The sequence below is a fragment of the Aspergillus piperis genome (genome assembly GCF_003184755.1).
Source record: "Aspergillus piperis CBS 112811 unplaced genomic scaffold BO85scaffold_11, whole genome shotgun sequence".
NCBI classification, from domain to species: Eukaryota; Fungi; Ascomycota; class Eurotiomycetes; order Eurotiales; family Aspergillaceae; genus Aspergillus; species Aspergillus piperis.
In genome coordinates this window covers 730664-746380 of record NW_020291601.1, presented here as the reverse complement: position 1 = coordinate 746380, position 15717 = coordinate 730664, and the positions used below count along the sequence as shown (strand labels likewise).

At 49.7% G+C, this 15717-nt stretch overlaps 5 protein-coding genes across 5 annotated transcripts; 1 reads left to right on the top strand and 4 right to left on the bottom strand.

The window, feature by feature from the left end:
* Positions 1 to 1493: 1493 nt before the first annotated feature.
* Positions 1494 to 5986, bottom strand: BO85DRAFT_460212 (putative RSC complex subunit (Sth1); the record flags this gene model as incomplete). The annotated part of the gene is made up of 4 exons (XM_025661703.1): positions 1494 to 1721; positions 1777 to 5495; positions 5563 to 5764; positions 5894 to 5986. 4 exons carry the CDS (start codon positions 5984 to 5986, stop codon positions 1494 to 1496), a joined length of 4242 nt encoding a protein of 1413 aa, XP_025514777.1.
* Positions 5987 to 6692: 706 nt separating this feature from the next.
* Positions 6693 to 9085, bottom strand: BO85DRAFT_469511 (BAR domain protein). The gene is made up of 5 exons (XM_025662336.1): positions 8494 to 9085; positions 8256 to 8423; positions 8085 to 8200; positions 7743 to 8023; positions 6693 to 7691 (listed from the first exon to the last, which is right to left on the bottom strand). Exons 1-5 carry the CDS (start codon positions 8618 to 8620, stop codon positions 7088 to 7090), a joined length of 1296 nt encoding a protein of 431 aa, XP_025514776.1. The 5' UTR covers positions 8621 to 9085; the 3' UTR covers positions 6693 to 7087.
* A 2097-nt stretch (positions 9086 to 11182) lies between these two features.
* Positions 11183 to 12308, top strand: BO85DRAFT_422870 (serine/threonine-protein kinase HT1). The gene has a single exon (XM_025657992.1). The coding sequence runs from the start codon at positions 11226 to 11228 to the stop codon at positions 12144 to 12146; it is 921 nt and encodes a 306-aa protein (XP_025514775.1). The 5' UTR covers positions 11183 to 11225; the 3' UTR covers positions 12147 to 12308.
* Positions 12309 to 12570: 262 nt separating this feature from the next.
* On the bottom strand, positions 12571 to 13626 carry mpt (putative DNA repair and transcription factor Ada). The gene has a single exon (XM_025665179.1). It carries the CDS (start codon positions 13547 to 13549, stop codon positions 12704 to 12706), a length of 846 nt encoding a protein of 281 aa, XP_025514774.1. The 5' UTR covers positions 13550 to 13626; the 3' UTR covers positions 12571 to 12703.
* Positions 13627 to 14487: 861 nt separating this feature from the next.
* On the bottom strand, positions 14488 to 15689 carry BO85DRAFT_450243 (60S ribosomal protein uL2). Its single transcript, XM_025660334.1, has 4 exons — positions 15629 to 15689; positions 15048 to 15539; positions 14870 to 14955; positions 14488 to 14807 (listed from the first exon to the last, which is right to left on the bottom strand). The coding sequence occupies exons 1-4, from the start codon at positions 15675 to 15677 to the stop codon at positions 14670 to 14672; spliced, it is 765 nt and encodes a 254-aa protein (XP_025514773.1). The 5' UTR covers positions 15678 to 15689; the 3' UTR covers positions 14488 to 14669.
* Between the last annotated feature and the right edge of the window lie 28 nt (positions 15690 to 15717).

Genomic DNA, 15717 nt, shown 5'->3' with positions numbered 1-15717 from the left:
TAAGTAGGTAGTGGATAGAGAAGAGAGGACAAAATTTAGGGCCTGCTTGAACCTAGTAGTAGTGACTAAGGAAGTAGGTACATGAATTCTGCATCTGCATCCATCCCCCATCAACCAATAATCGAACCTCCTTCTCCTCCCCAGTAATAAAGCCCACCTTCTATACATAGTTTAGAGAGAGAGAGAAATCAACCCGGGAGAAAGAATAGAAGATCCATTCCCGTCCCCATCCAAAGATCGAACGAATCCCGATCGCCTACCAAAGTTCAGACTTGGATTGACCGGGGGTTTGATACGTAATAAGATCTGCAGTGCATCCAACAAAACAATCCATTTTCCACACAGGTCGGAATGCAACTATCTCTCTAGTATCTATCTATCTACTTTTTGTAGGTGTGGAAATTCTCTAAAGAGAGAATCACTTAGGTAAGTATAATATAGATACTAGAAGGTGTCATGGTTTTCTAGAAATATTCTAGACAACAGCATCTGGTGGAAAGAAGTGGATTATCGTGTTTATGTTTGTGTGTGTGTGTGCGTGGGCGGAATTAGTTTCCATTCTATCCATACATTCTATCCCACCATCCATATAAGCCTATGAACCTGATAGGCAGAGAGGGATTCAGCTAATGAGTTAGCGAACCACGCTTTGCTTTTCAGTTCCCTTCTGGAAACAGGCTGAAACGCGAAGAACTATTGTAAAAATATGTGTCTCCAATGCGAATGTGTAGCTTGTTGCTGTGCCAAGTTGGTTCAGCAATCTACTGGTTTAATGCGCATCTTGCGACCGAGCTACAAAGCAAAAAGCCGACCAATGTAATTAAACCCCAGCTGCTTTGTAATACACACACAATGGCAAGTGTACATTGATAGTATTCTTCTTTGTCGGTATCTCACAATCAATCTGTCTACCCTCGTAGCTATAGAATTCCACCCGGCATAATTTTGCACACACCAACATCAAACATGGTACATTACGTAGGGCTACATTGACCGTCGCTAATAAATCACATAGTTGAAGATCCAATTACAACCAATGTCATCTTCAAAAGCGAGACTCCCCCTGGCAGGCAGAACCCTCCCAGTCGAGCCCGAAGTGACAGTGAAAGATCCACGACCTGCCCGGTCTAGACATCGTCGGCACTCGAATGAGGAAAATGGTAAATGAGAGAGGAAGAAAAAAAAAACAGGTGTAGTAATAGAAAATTCGAAGAGGATCCCGGGGAGAGAAGTGTAAAAGGAGAAATCGCTCGTCTTCAAATCGAATAGAGCAGTGCGCCATCAACCATCGTCCATCCCCAGCAACCAAAAGGTCACAGGAACGCCATCCGCAGAGCAAATGTCGGTAGGAAAAAGAAGATGGGGGGGGGCATATCAAAGACAGATCAAAACAGCATAGAATGTAATGTGCAGGTATTCGAAGTTTTTGCAACACGTTAAACCATGTCAAGAAATCACAGCCACTATGTCTTCACCAACGTCTATTAGCAATGTCAATCAGTCTCGTTGACGCCATTGCCGGCTCCTGCAGCCGCAGCATTATCTCGGTTGCCGCTATTGAACGTGAGCTTCAGCTTTGGCGTGGCAACCGCTGAAGGTGTATCGGCCCCCGATGCTGCTGCAGTCGACTGGTCATTTCCGCCTTGTCCACCCAGGTCATCGTAGTTGGCAAACTGTGGGTAGCCTTCGGTCTCCTTCTGGAGCTCCGCCAAACATTTTGCCTAGATACTGTTAGTGGCTGCTTTGAATCTCGACTGCTTACAGATGTCAACTCACCTCGATGTCATTGGCATCCTGGAACAGGATGCTGCCATCCTCGTTGTAAGTCCGGGCATTTTGGCAGAGGAGATGGATGTCATTTCGGAAGTCCTTCAGGCTCTGATATTCCTCACGGTTGATCTTCTTCTTGATCATATCCATGGCGATCGGGTTCTGAATGACCATGTAATAGTCGGGATAGTGCGACTTGGGCGGTGGCTTCATGAATGGCTCAATGATGGACCGCGTAACAGGGCCATCCTCACTGTCTGACGAATCGGCCGGCAGCTCCGCCTCCATATCCATTAACGCTTGGTATACGGTGTTGACAATGCGCTGCAGGGTGGCACGATCCTCAGGCGACAGCGTCTCAACAGGCTTGGCTTGTCTTCCCCTCTTCCGCTTTGGCTGAGGCGTTTCCTCCACTACCTCCTCAGCCTTGCGCTTCGGAGCGGGACCTCTGCGACGCTTTTTCGGCTGAGGTGTCTCGGAGTTCTCGCGGGAAGGTTCCGGTGAAGAATCACCCACTGTCTTCTTTTGACGCTTCTCCTTGTTAACCCGACGACGCTCGACCCTCGCCTCCTTCCGAGCGATAGCATCCTCGATCGTGTCATCATCCGCATCGACAGCCATAAGCCATTGTTCCTCAGTAAGACCATCATCATACCGGGTAATCTTGCGTTCACGTGCACCACGACCAGCTAGCTCGACATCGACCTCCTCAGTTACCGGGTTATCCTCCGTAAGATAGATATCGGGCAACTCTTCTTCGCACATCAAACGAGGGTACTTGTGGCCAGAGCCGTACGGTACGGTCTTCTGTCGTTCTTTATCGATACGCTGGAAAGCAGTCAACTCCTCGTCAGACCGCGCCATAATCTCGTTCAAATCATCATCATCCATTTCTTCCTGATCACCAATCTGATCAGCAGCCTCGGCAGTCTCCAAAAGCGTCCGCAGTAAAGCGTCACGCTCCTCGTTGGTAGACTTGTTGTCAAACTTTCCTGCTTGGATGACCTTGCCATCCATATCAAGCTTGAACTGAGCACGCTCCAAAATCTTCTCCTCAACTGAGTTGGAACTGATCAGACGCAAGATACGAACCTCATTCTTTTGGCCGATACGATGCGCACGATCCTGGGCTTGCAAATCCTGGTGAGGGTTCCAATCAGAATCGAAAATGATGACGGTATCGGCGGACTGAAGATTGAGACCCAAACCTCCCGCACGTGTGGATAGCAGGAAGCAGAAGTATTCCGAGTCCGGGGCGTTGAACAATTTCAACAGATCGGATCGATCGTCTGACTTGGTGGATCCGTCAAGACGGAGATACTTCAATCCACGAAGACGCAAGAAGTCTTCCATAATGTTCATGATCTGGGTCATCTGGAAGAACATCAGGACGCGATGGCCAGTAGCCCGGAACTTGGGCAAAATTCGATCCAAAAGCTCGAATTTACCAGCAGTACGCCAGATCAGATCATTGGTTCCTCGTCCAGGGTTCATCTGGTCTTCCACTGGCTCAAAAACGAAGGGATGGTTGCAGAGTTTTCGCAACTGCATCAGCATGTTGCTGAGACCACGCATACCGGTCTTACCTCCCTTGCCATCGCTGACGGCCATCTTGTTATGTGTAACAAGCTGCCTGTACAGCTTGGCTTGCAATGCAGAGAAACGGCACTTGATGACCCTCTCTTGCTTGTCGGGAAGATCTTTCTCGACATCCTTCTTCAGACGTCTCAGCAGGAAGGGCCGCAGAACCTTGTGAAGACGACGAATCACCAGCAGTTGTTCTTCTTCGCTCAGTTCCATACGATCTTGTCCACCTGTGTTGGCAAAAGGCGTGTTGAACCACTCATCAAACGACTTGACAGACTTGAAGATATTGGGCAAAACGAAGTTCAGCAGTGCCCACAACTCAGGAAGGTTGTTTTGCAAGGGTGTACCGGTCAAAATGAGACGGTAACGGCTGGTGTAGTATTGTGAAAGTGTGCTGCTCAGCTTGGACTGAGTGTTCTTCATACGATGACCTTCGTCAACAATCATGTGAGTCCACTTGATCTTGCTCAGAATCGGACGATCCTTGATGATGTACTCGTAGGTCGTCAACAGAACCTGGAAGTTGCCCCAACGGATCTGTTGTTGCTGTTGCTTACGGGCATTCGGAGGTCCCTTGTAGACAACACGAGAAACGGACGGCGCCCACTTCTCAAATTCAAGATTCCAGTTGGTAAGGGTACTGAGAGGGACGATGACGAGGAAGGGGCCATTATTCTTCTTCCTCTCGATGATGTAAGTGATTAGACTGATGGTCTGAATGGTCTTTCCGAGACCCATCTCATCAGCTAAAATACCGTTGAGGTTGTTGTTGTACAGGGAAATCATCCACTGCAGACCCTTCATCTGGTACTCCTTAAGCGTACCACCGACCAGAATACTAGGTTGAACAGTCACCTCCTCCTTGATGCGATGTGCAACGGCATAGTAATCGATCTTCTTCTTTCCGTCGCCTTCATCTTCGCTTCCGGAGGCAATCTCCTCTTCTTCGTCTTCTTCAAAGAACTGGTCTTCTTCGCCATAGCGCTCGGCCAGACTTCGCTGTTGCTCCCGAACCGAGGCAGCAAGCTGCTTGAGGAAGTTGTCGGTCTGCTTAAGAAGGTGAGAGATACGAGAATCCTTGGCCTGTCCGAGCAGCTTGAGATACGTTTCCTCGTCGTTGGCCTTCAAAGCCTGGAGACGTTGCTTGGCGGTACGCTCCACACGTCTCTGTTCTTCACGTTCCATGTGCTGGTGGTGCTGAAGCATAGCACGGCCCAGTTTCTGCATACGAGTGCGCTGTTGTGCAGCAGCGGTCTGCAACTCGGCACCATGAGTAAGAATAGCCTGGAGATGGTCATACTGCTTGCGCTTTTCTCTCGTTTCGCGAGCATCGCGCTGCTGTTTCTCCAACTTCTCGGTAATCCGAGCCTCCCGTAGTGATTGCTTCTTCATACGACGATGACTCGAACGGTTCGCAGTCATGCCCAGATTGTCAAAATGGAACATCTCATTTTGGATCTGCTTCCGGAAAAGGCGTTGTTTCGGTAAAAGATTGAGCATCTTATATTCAATAAGGGCCTTGAGTTTCACAGAATCGTCTCCAGTGGCGGTATCGCTCTGGCTAGAATCCCACGCACCGATATTGGTAGGAAGCTCGGCCAATTCCGCCTTTCGTGCGTTGATTCTGTTGTAAAGGGCTATTTCGCGTTCCTCGCGCACTTGCTCGAGGTCAATTCCAGGTGGCATCAAGGCGGGAATTCGCATGCGGTTGGCGCGGGAGGCGTGGTCGGTAAAGCTGACAGTCTTGGGTATCAGATCGTAAGGCGACTGGAAGTTCTGATAGAAATCTTTGTGCTGAGGAGCCTCTGTTGCAGTTGCAGGCTGGTCAGGCTTGCTCTGAGCAGTAGCTTCCAAGACGCCTTCCGCTGCCGCGACATTCTCGGACGGAGCAGGAGTCTCCTGCTTCTTCGAAGGGAAAAGTTGCTGCTGAACGCGAGCCGGGATCGGAAGGTTCTTCGATAGCATCTTGAAAGCTAGGATTTGGTTCCTAAGCGTTGCAAGCTGCTCAGCAGAGAAACTGTTTCCAGTTCCAGCCGCGCCCTTCTGAGGTGCGCCCTGGGTTGCAGGCTGTTGACCACCTGTCGCGCTAGCATCTGGTGTATTGGTATTCGTCGCGTTGGGAATGGAATTGTTGCGACCTACGATAATTCCGAGTCAGTGAGCAAGCCATCTATGTTATATACGATGATAGGAGATGGGACGTACCATTCATGCCATTCGCAGCGACAGCCTCGGTATTCGAGCCATTGAGCTGCTGCTGACGTTGCTGCACCTGCAACTGCTGCTGTTGCATTTGCCTCTGTTTGTGGTAGGCTTGTTGCCGCTGGAAGGCTGATAGAAGATTGTGGGCCTTGAGGTATTCAGGATCATCATGGCGAACGCCTTGTTCCTGCATCTGTTTGAATTTCTATTGAGGAGCCATGTCAGAAGATTTTACATTTGAAAGCCAATTGATTATATACTGAGAGAAAAGAAAGCAAATAGGATAGAAGGGCGAAGTGATGGTAGTGCTTCCACAAGGGACGGAAAAGCATACCTGGAAGACCTCTTGGATTTGTTGTTGCGTGATGTTTGGCGGCAACGACATGTTTCCAGCCGCCATACTGGGTGCTGACTGGAGAGAAGCCATGGTTTAGCGCGTGGTGGACGTAGTCATAAGCGAAACGACACGCTGGGGGGCGACGTGGAAGCGACCTGGATGCGACAGGCCCCGAACAAGCGCCTACGGAAACACGTGGGAATTGAGGACGGCGAGGGTAAATGGCAATTCGCGCAGGGAAGGGCGATCGAGTGCGCTAAATTACTGACGTGGAGGGATGGGGGGCTCCTTATGTCGATGAATGCGACTGGTAGCGGCCTGTATCTGGACCTTGGCGACAAGTTTCGTGATGTTTGGACCAAGCCGGGGGAGACACAGGGCGGTAGGCGACAAAACAGGAGAATCAGGAAGAAGGCGGAAGGGGGTGTAGAACACGAGGATGTAGGGGTAGAAAGGACCCCAGACGGAGGGGCCGCGTTGGAAAAGGCGCGTGGAAGGCCAGTCTGGATGAAATGGAGATGGAGGGGACGGGGCTTTCGCGACTTTCCGTGCTGGTCGGGGAAACTGGCGGTGCTCAGCCTGTGCCTGTAACGAGGAGAGGCAGGCGGCGAGACGTTGGAAGAAGATTTCGTGCCGGGTCACGTGTATTCACTTCCCGCGCCCGTCGCTGACTCAGCTTGGCCTGCTCGCCGGCATACCCGCCTTGGGACTAGCGTCGTGCCCGCCCTCGGCACTCCGCGCTAACATCGGGATACTACGTTAAGGCTAGGACTATTGGTGAGGTGCGTATACGAATACGCCAGCATCAAACGCCGATGACTTGATTAAGGCCTATCCCAAGGGCTAAATAATTTACACTACCAACCCGGTCTAAAACAGAAGAAAAAAACAAGTCCCTTATCCCTTACGCACCAACACGTCTGTGCAATCATCCACCACAGCTGCTGGTGCTGGCCCGAAAATATCGCTGATCATCCCTTTCAGACTACTAGCGACCGTGCGAGGCTTTGCCAACTGAATCATTAGTTGTATTCATCACTCCCCAGTAGAGATGAATACGGCGCATATGTGATGACCCAGGCTAGACGGATTTTCCGGAAATCCGTGAGCAACAGTTTGGTATATAGCCCGCCAAATCCTCCAAGCTCCAGCTTGTTCGTAGTAACATACACCTTGACCAAAGAAAAAGGTTCAGTACTCGCCTGCACTGAGAATGGGGCGCTTCATGGGAGGCGGTGGCGGCGCAGGCTTCTTGGAGCGGGGAGGCGGGGGTGGAGGGGCCTTCTTATTCAGTGGTGTGCCGTTCAAGGTGGTAGAGCTGGACTTTCTCGAGACAGCACCTCCATACGAAGAGACTGGAGATGGGTTCCGGCCCATATACGTCCTCTCGGGACTGGTGCCGCTAACAGGACTAGCATCCTCCGACTGCTCCATGTATGGATCAACATATGGTCTGCCCATGGTCCGGGACTGCACGCTATTTCTGCGACCAATATAGTTGTCACTGGCCGCGCGGGATGGCCATTGGTATGTGCCAGGAGATTGCTCTTGGCGCAACTGCGTAGGTCCCTCAAATGTCGAGGTTCTGTTCAGAACAGGTCTCTGAGAGTAAGCATCTGGCGGGTAGACCTCTCTGGCAGAGGGCTCGATCGAAGATGCCCTGGTCGATCGGATGATAGGACGCAGATCAGCCGTGTTGTCGGTCTCCTCATGTAGTGGTTCATAGCGTTCATGGTAGGAATGCGCAGTGTTTGAGCGAGGGCGTCCTGGACGGCGGCTGCTGGGAGGCTGAGCTCTACTAGTACGTTAGCATGACGAGGTAGATCGATATTTCGAATATGCTCACCTGTTTGGCCACTCATATTTGAGTTGCAGAAGAACATCGCGGCAGCGCTCGTGATAGTCAAGCTGGGCCTCTAGGAACGCTTCCAGGTTCGCAACACCGTCAACTTCGGAATCCTTAATATCCTGCATGCGCCGAGACACATCATCGTTGGCCTCTTCATATTTGACCTTCTGTGTCCGGAGCTCTTCCTCCACGCGGAAGTCTTCCCTCTTCGCCTTCTCCATCTTTGAGAGGGAGGTATCGTAGGCCAGACGGCGGCTGTCAAGCTTCTTGCGAGCGGCCTATAGAACATAGGGTCAGCATCTCATACCACTCAATTGGCGCTTGCAAACCCCGTCATACCTGATACTCCTTCATCTGAGTCAAGGAATGCTCCAGCGACTCAAGCCACCCCGCATTCACCTGCGAGATGTAAGCGTCCTGGAGACGAGCCAGGCGCTCCTCAGCCCTCCCAAGCACTGTGTAATAATGTCATTAGAATAGGAATGCGATTTGACATTCGTGTTAGCTTACTGGTCATGCAGCGGCCGTAGTCAGAGTTCGCATCGAAGTCTTCGCCATGGCCAACCATGCTACTACCCAGATGAGCAATAGGCAAGGTCTTTTCCTTATCGTCACCTTCGCTCCGCTTCGAAATGGACTTGATGTACGAGCCAGTCGCCTTGTGGATACGGTCAATTCCTAGATGGGGGGGGCGCATGAGTCAATAAGCTGGATAAGTACCATACGTCTTGATTCTTGTGATGCTTACCTTCGTGGCGCACATTCATCTCCGTCTCCATTGCTTTGAAGTCATCAGAGAGGGTGGTTTTGGCCTCGCCGCCCATTCTCTCCCCCGCCCATTGCTTGAAGCGATCGAACTTGCGATTGACGTTCATGTTGATGGATTATGGTAGTGGATAGAAAATAGAGTGGAAAACGAATGTTGTATTGATCCGAGGTTTATGCTTTAGAGAAACGAGGTTACTATGCGACCAGAAACCAAGTTAAACCGTCTAGATGAAGTTTGTTTCTAGAATCGAGGGTTGTTGCAAGAGGGGTTGAAACGAAAGAAACACGATTCGTAAGAAGCACGCTGCTGCGTATGAGACAAAAAGATGGCGCCACAGCCAGGAGGCGAGAAGTGAGAAAGAAAACAGAAAAAGAAAGGGTAGGTGGTAGAAAAAGGTGCAGCAGAGTTGCGACAGACAAGGAGGAGGGACGGATTGGGTCTTAAGGGAAGGCTCGAAAAGGGTGACAGGGGAAATTAGTTAGTAGGTGGGATCATTTTTTCCCATTTACTATTATTATGCCTATTGATTAGTATTAATTTTATTATTTTAATTTTATTATTGCTAACCATTATTATTTTTTTCCGGGCAAGAGAGAATATTATTAGTAGATCCGGGGCAGCGATTGCGACCATGGCAGTGTTGATCGAGGAATGACAGACAGCAACGAGACCACAATGCTATTGCCAATCGCAAGCGGGCCAGACACTCTCCAATGGAGAGCTGGTTGCACGGAAAGCGCCACATTGCCTTTTCAAGGTTCCCAGCAGAATTTCTCCCCCACCAACACTCGACAAGACCGACCCGGGAAAAAGAACTTGGTCGCATAGTGATTTTGCCCCATCCCCTTCTATCTTTCACAAGTGGCATGCATTATGTACTGATTCTACTTTTCCTGAACCCTGAGCAGCCAGTATCTCCAAAGCAACCATCATACGGAACGGAGTGCGAAGCAAACCAAAGTCCGTCCCTGGGATGGATGGAGGGTTCGATCCCTCCAATGACCAGTGGAGGCGGGGCCAGAACCGCCATAATTAAGTTCGGTTGGCCCAGCAGGATGAGGTGTACCTGAAACCTAGCAGCTCTCCTATCTGGAATTTCCAACTAGTGGGTTGGTCTACTTTAGCTGGTTTTAGCCAAGGTACAGATGCAGTCCGGTGGCACAGCCGGTTGATAAGTTGCTGACGAAGGCCCTATCATTATCATCGACCTGTAAAACCGGGTTTGTCAAAAAGACCTGAGCGGATCTGGAGGTGTATCAGAATCGAGAAGCGTCATAGGCCAGAGCAGATTCTGGACTGCCGGATGTGACACGCGTTTGTGGGCCATTGCAGTGGGGATCCACTGCCGTCGATTGGCGGTCGATGGCCGATGGTCAGTCCCAAACGTGGTCCTCCATTGGAAGCTCTCTTTGCCACCAGTTGAGTCTCGTTCTATTTTCAGAACAGACTGTGGGCGGCTACTTACCCAGCAGCCAGATGGTCTAGATACACCGTCTTGTGAGTCTGGAAGTCCAGAGAGCATCAAAAAGGTTGGTTCATTCGATCAGAGAGTTACTATGATGCTTAAGAGGCTCAGGGTAGGGCTTCTGTTCTTTGTAGGTGGGGCTGCCCCAATGATGAACTGTAGGCTGTGTAAAGATCTCCCACAGGATGTTCGGAAGAAATTCTTGAGAAATCCAAATCAAGCAATTATGGTTCAGGGTCCAAAGCGACAGACACGGCAGAAGAGGCCCCTACCGTATAGTACGTATTTTGTACCGACAATCCTCCCTCTGATCATGACTCTACACGGTAATCTGGAAGCGCCAGCGTTGGACGCGATCATCAGACCATGATGCAAGACCCGGTCAATGCATCGACAACAATGGCTATTGGTGTTCCAGGAAAGCTTATCTGTCAAGAAACTCTAGGTAAAATTACGACCACGTACCGCTGGAATATCACTGCAGTGTTCAATTGCATGGCGTCTGCTTTACATTGGGTGAGGGCACAAAGTATCTCAGGATGATCTTATCCGGGGCTCCAAGACATGATTCGTAGATCCTGCGATTAAACCTATCAAGAATTCATGACGACCATGAACCCACATCTCTTTCTCTATCTGAAACAAACATTCGATGCGGAGGTCATGGTCAAACGGGCAACGATCACACCTTGTGTTTGAGAAAGAAAGGAGACCCCTACACGGTGAAAAGTGGGACCCGAGGATCAACGGCGGGTTAGAGGCACATTCCAACACTACCACAGTGCTCAACGCCTCGGCACCAAAGCAGGGATGCTAGCATTCAGTTCCTGCTTTGTATGTACACAATAGTAAATCCCCTGCATGGAAGCTCTGTGGAGTGACTAGTAGCACTAGTATAGTTCGAGGAACAAGTTGGTTCGGGCGATAAGTACTTCAACGTTGTTAAAGATATCAGTATCTGGTTCTTATCGAAGCCCTACAATTTTTACCAAGCGCGGAGTGAATTTCTCAAGGCACCGAAACAAGCCAGGCCCGGCAGACCCAGAAGGTTCAATTCAAAAGAAGACAAATGCGATACTGGATATGGTGGAATACTTTAGGGCCAAATCTCAGGGTTGCAGCTTGAATAAATGTATGAACGACGCTCAAGCTGTTTTCTTCGCATAGTCACGTGTCGTACGCTCCGCACCTTCGCTATCATTCCTCTAACTCACCTGTACCTTGAGATTTGTACTGTTCTCTGAATATGGCCTCTTCCTTGTTTATAGACCTCGATGGAAACCCCCTACACGATAACGAGGTCCTGGGTTACGGAAGAACTGGGGTAGTAATCTACCGCGATAATGTTGCGGTCAAAATTCCCTTGAGACACCCGTGGAGTAGCGACGAGGACGTGCAGTCAAATAAAGAAGCTCTTGAACGGGAGCAAGCCATCTATCATCGTTTGAATCTTTTCCCAAGGGAGCAAATTGACTGTATTGTACCTTGTCTCGGGCTCCACAAGAATGCCACACATCTCGGTTATATGGAAAATGGAGATCTACGAACTTACATGGCAGAGAATCAGCCATCTCGTGCACTCCAGATTACATGGTTTCGTCAAATGGCCCAAGCCCTTGAACAGATTCACGATAAACGCGTGCTTGTGGCAGATGTTGCAACTCGCAATCTTCTGCTGGATTCAGATTTATCTATCAAAGTCTGCGACTTCAGCGAAGCATCTCTTTTACCCTTGGATACTGCCATGGAGACGGCGGATGACGATGGATTTTCCATACAAACAGACATTGGTCAGCTGGGTGCAGTGATGTACGAAGTGATTACTCGACAAAAATGTGACTTCGACCTCTTCCAAGAGGGAGTTCCTCTAGACGGCCGAGCTATTTGGCCACGGCGAGACTCACTTCCTACTACCGATGGACTCTGGCTCGGCTCAATCATTGAAAAGTGCTGGGTCGAAGGGGGTTTCCAAAACGCACATGCCTTAACACAGGCACTGTACTCTGTGGATATAGCGCACACCAGTCTCTGGAGCAAGCTAACGTCCATGTCCTTTTGGGATCGCCAAAGCCACCTTAGAAACTCCGTCGTAATGCTAGCAGTGGTAGTCACTGCTGTCGCAATCGCTGGTACTTGGACCAGAAGACAGCCATTGACCAGGGGTTGATTCTATACAACAGAGCTTTTCTTGCATGTCGATTAATTGTTGTTTATAAGATACCTTGAGTTGTTTGGTTTACTTGTACAGCCGCACAGGCATTCAATCACCATGATACCCTGTTCCTGGTCGTTTACGCTAATTCCAATTCAGGATAAGTGAGTATCCACCTACAAATTCTAGAGATCAATGGAGCTCCCAAAACCATCATTAATGCAATCATTTCGATCATATCCAGGCTGTGTATCCGCATATTGAAGGCGGGATCTTAGACAAATTCAATTGGATGTACTGACGGAACCGCATCCATCATCCCTTGTCTCACTCCTCCCCTGAATACGAATACGTAAGTCATCAACATCCGCGGTAAACCCACCACCAAGACATTTATTTAGCAGATACGCGTATACAACCTACCGTGAGGTCCCATCGAGGCAGTGCATGTCATGCGACAGACAGGATTGTTTAATCTAAAATCCCCGTTTCCCTTCAGGCAGGTTTCATTCCTTCTCATCCTAAAACACACTAGGTGCTTAAAACAACTTAGAAAAAATATATATATATATCTACAGCGCTCCATCACCCAATGTAAACGTTTCATCAACCGAACACCCTCCCCCAACGTCAACACCGTAAGAACCCACTGCACGCCAAGCCAGAAGTTCCTCATCCTGCACCGGGTGTACATCCTGCATAGCAACAGTAGTAGTGGTCGCAACGAACCCATCCTCCTCCTCAGCGGCTAGTAAAACATCAAAGTCATTCCACAGAACAGCCCCAGCCCCAGTTCCATCACCACCACACCCATCACCTACACCCCCAACCCCATTCCTACACGCTCCCTCCCCATCACCACCCATCACCCCCTTCCCCCTCATAACAATATCACTCACATACCTCCCCACCGTAACGCCCACAACCCTCTTAAACACCCTATGAAAATGACTCGGTGTCAGTCCCGCCTCCGCCGCCAGCATCCGCAACGTCGGTTTCGAGCCCGCTTGCACAGAAGCCCGGATAGTCTGACAAGCTCTCTGGACTGAGTGGATCTGCGGATGGAAGATAGTAGTAGTAGTACCACCACCAATACTACCAGGAGTAGTTGTGGTATTACTATTCGCCCCCAAAAAGTTGTGGTTGTTGCTATTTTCGATGACAATCTCGGGTTTGCAGCGCTTACAGGGGCGAAACCCTGCGCGCTCGGCTTGCGAGGCTGTATCGTAGAAGCGGACGTTAGCTCGTCGGGCGAGACGCGCGGGACAAGTTGGGCGGCAGTAGATTTTCGTGGTGAGGACGGCGTACACGAAGGTGCTGGTGTATTTGGGGTCGCGGGTTTGGATGGCGAGCCAGCGGGTGGATGTGGATGACGTAGAGGGGAGGGGGAGAGGGGGCAGGTTTTGTGATGGTGGCATTGTAGATATAGTAAAAGTAATTATCAATGGGGAAGGTAATTTGTATATATGTAAAGTAACTAATCAGTCTAATGGTGATATTCGTTTCTTGAAATTCGCCTCCATTTATTCCTTGGGGGATATTGGGTTGGGGTACATGGTATCTGGCTGTGATTGGTCACTTTGAGAGCAAGGTTTCGTATCTCGGTTGCTGCAAGTGTCATGCATCATTGGCATTTCATCTTACAATTTTTTTTTATAGTGGTACCATGAGGAAAGCAATGGAAGGCCTCTAGGACCTATGTGCTTGTCGTTGACTACATCAGGAGTCTTGTATGATGATAATGAAGAATATGTTCATCACTATTCGCAGTCTGGTGAGAAAACAGATATATATCCGATCTGAGCACAGGCACTGCGGTAAGAGAATAGATAGTCTGTGCTCAACCATATTCGTAATTAGCAGAAATATTATGGTGTCTGTCAACTCATTGATCCACAATACTACGTAGTATCTGGGGGAGATACTATTATCGGTGGCTGTATTGCACCCAATACTATAGAATGTGCCTGACACTACTGATTCTGGGAATGGAGGGCATCCAAGGCATCATTGGATATTGTTCGCCTTCAGTCCTGCTAGTAAACAGTGGACAGAAAAATATTACAGTACCCTCGGAAGTTAAAGCCTGTCAATCTGACAGCCTTTGAGCGCTCGCTTACACCTATGTGAAGAGCAGGTAGCGTATAGATACTGATACCGGAAGACTCAGGCCAAAGTGCTGAGTGAAGCAGACGCAATTGCACCTTAATAAGTCTAGTTTTAATCTTCGTATGGCTGGCTCAAGATCGATTCTGATACGAATCGCGCAATACGGTTCCTTAACGGACCTAGAGACTTGGGAAAAAGATCTTCCTAGTTCTACCGTTTAAAATAGGATATCTCAAAAAAACATGCACCCGGATTTGAATTTTTTGAACCCATTTCTTTTGCTTTGGTCATCATGAGAATATTTGGTGGCCACGACCTAGATTCGCTAAGGACGCGTGGGAGATTATCCGCAGTCGCCTAAGTACATATGCCTCATAGCAAAAGAGCATTTTCAACCCGTCACAAAGAAAACTCCACACAATATCACGCTTAGTCCTTGGTCTTCTGGGTACCACGGAGCAGACCAGTTCTCCGGGCAGCGATAAGACCGGCTTTTTGACCCTGGGCAGCGTAGCGGGAGATGGTCGAGGCCTTACCAATGTGCTGGTGGTTACCACCACCGTGAGGCTGTAGAGAAAACATGTCAGAACCTGTAGATAAATCGACCAAATCATCAAAGGGAGCCTTACGTGATCCACGGGGTTCATGGCAACACCACGGGTCTTGGGCCAAGAGTTGCGCTTGACAGCGAACTTGTGCTTGGCGCGAGAAGCCTCTGTAGGGAATTTGTTAGCCATCAAAGTCCTCTTCCTTAACCGCAATTTCTCCAAAGATAGATCCAATGGAAACGGATTTTCGGAGACATACTGAGCAAAGGCTTGTCGGTACGACCACCACCAGCGACGATACCGATCATACCACGGGCGGTGTTCTTGACGACCTTCTTGGCACCGGAGGGGAGCTTGACACGGGTCTTGCCCTCCTCAGGGTTGTGGCCGATGACGGTAACGTAGTTACCGGAGGTACGACCAAGAGCACCACGGTCACCAGCCTTCTCCTCGACGTTGGTAACAACGGTACCCTCAGGGACGGAGGCGAGGGGAAGGACGTTTCCGACAGTCAGGGCGGCGTTCTTTCCGGCGTAGACGAATTGACCGGTGTACATGCCCTCGTTGGCGATGAAGGTCTCGGTGATGGTCTTGAACTTGTAGGGGTGACGGAACTGGACCTTGGCGAGGGGAGCACCACGGCCGGGGTCGTGGATGATCTCCTTCACGACACCACGAGTGTATCCATGACGCTCAGCGTAGTCGAGGGTGCGGAACTGGGCAGGAGCCTTGTTGAGACGGGTGTTTGCCGCTGTCGAGCGAAAAAAATTGCATCAGTAAAAATTGATCTGGAGATGCAGCGAATTTCGCTTCAATATGAATTCTGCTGGTCGCACTCACTGAAAATGGATCCACGACCCTTCCTCTGGTTGCGGATCACGCGACCCATGGCGACTGTCTATATAGGAACCTGGACGTTAGTATTGAGA

What these genes read in the sequence shown, in the direction of transcription:
- BO85DRAFT_469511 (XM_025662336.1), bottom strand. Translation starts at nt 8,620, where the DNA reads ATGAACGTCAATCGCAAGTTCGATCGCTTCAAGCAATGGGCGGGGGAG. An exon ending in GATGAATGTGCGCCACGAAG is followed by an intron (nt 8,424 to 8,493) that starts GTAAGCATCACA and finishes CCCCCCATCTAG; the next exon opens with GAATTGACCGTATCCACAAG. An exon ending in CTCAGATGAAGGAGTATCAG is followed by an intron (nt 8,024 to 8,084) that starts GTATGACGGGGT and finishes TATGTTCTATAG; the next exon opens with GCCGCTCGCAAGAAGCTTGA.
- BO85DRAFT_422870 (XM_025657992.1), top strand. Translation starts at nt 11,226, where the DNA reads ATGGCCTCTTCCTTGTTTATAGACCTCGATGGAAACCCCCTACACGAT.
- mpt (XM_025665179.1), bottom strand. Translation starts at nt 13,549, where the DNA reads ATGCCACCATCACAAAACCTGCCCCCTCTCCCCCTCCCCTCTACGTCA.
- BO85DRAFT_450243 (XM_025660334.1), bottom strand. Translation starts at nt 15,677, where the DNA reads ATGGGTCGCGTGATCCGCAACCAGAGGAAGGGTCGTGGATCCATTTTC. An exon ending in TACCGACAAGCCTTTGCTCA is followed by an intron (nt 14,956 to 15,047) that starts GTATGTCTCCGA and finishes AATTCCCTACAG; the next exon opens with AGGCTTCTCGCGCCAAGCAC. An exon ending in CCATGAACCCCGTGGATCAC is followed by an intron (nt 14,808 to 14,869) that starts GTAAGGCTCCCT and finishes TTTTCTCTACAG; the next exon opens with CCTCACGGTGGTGGTAACCA.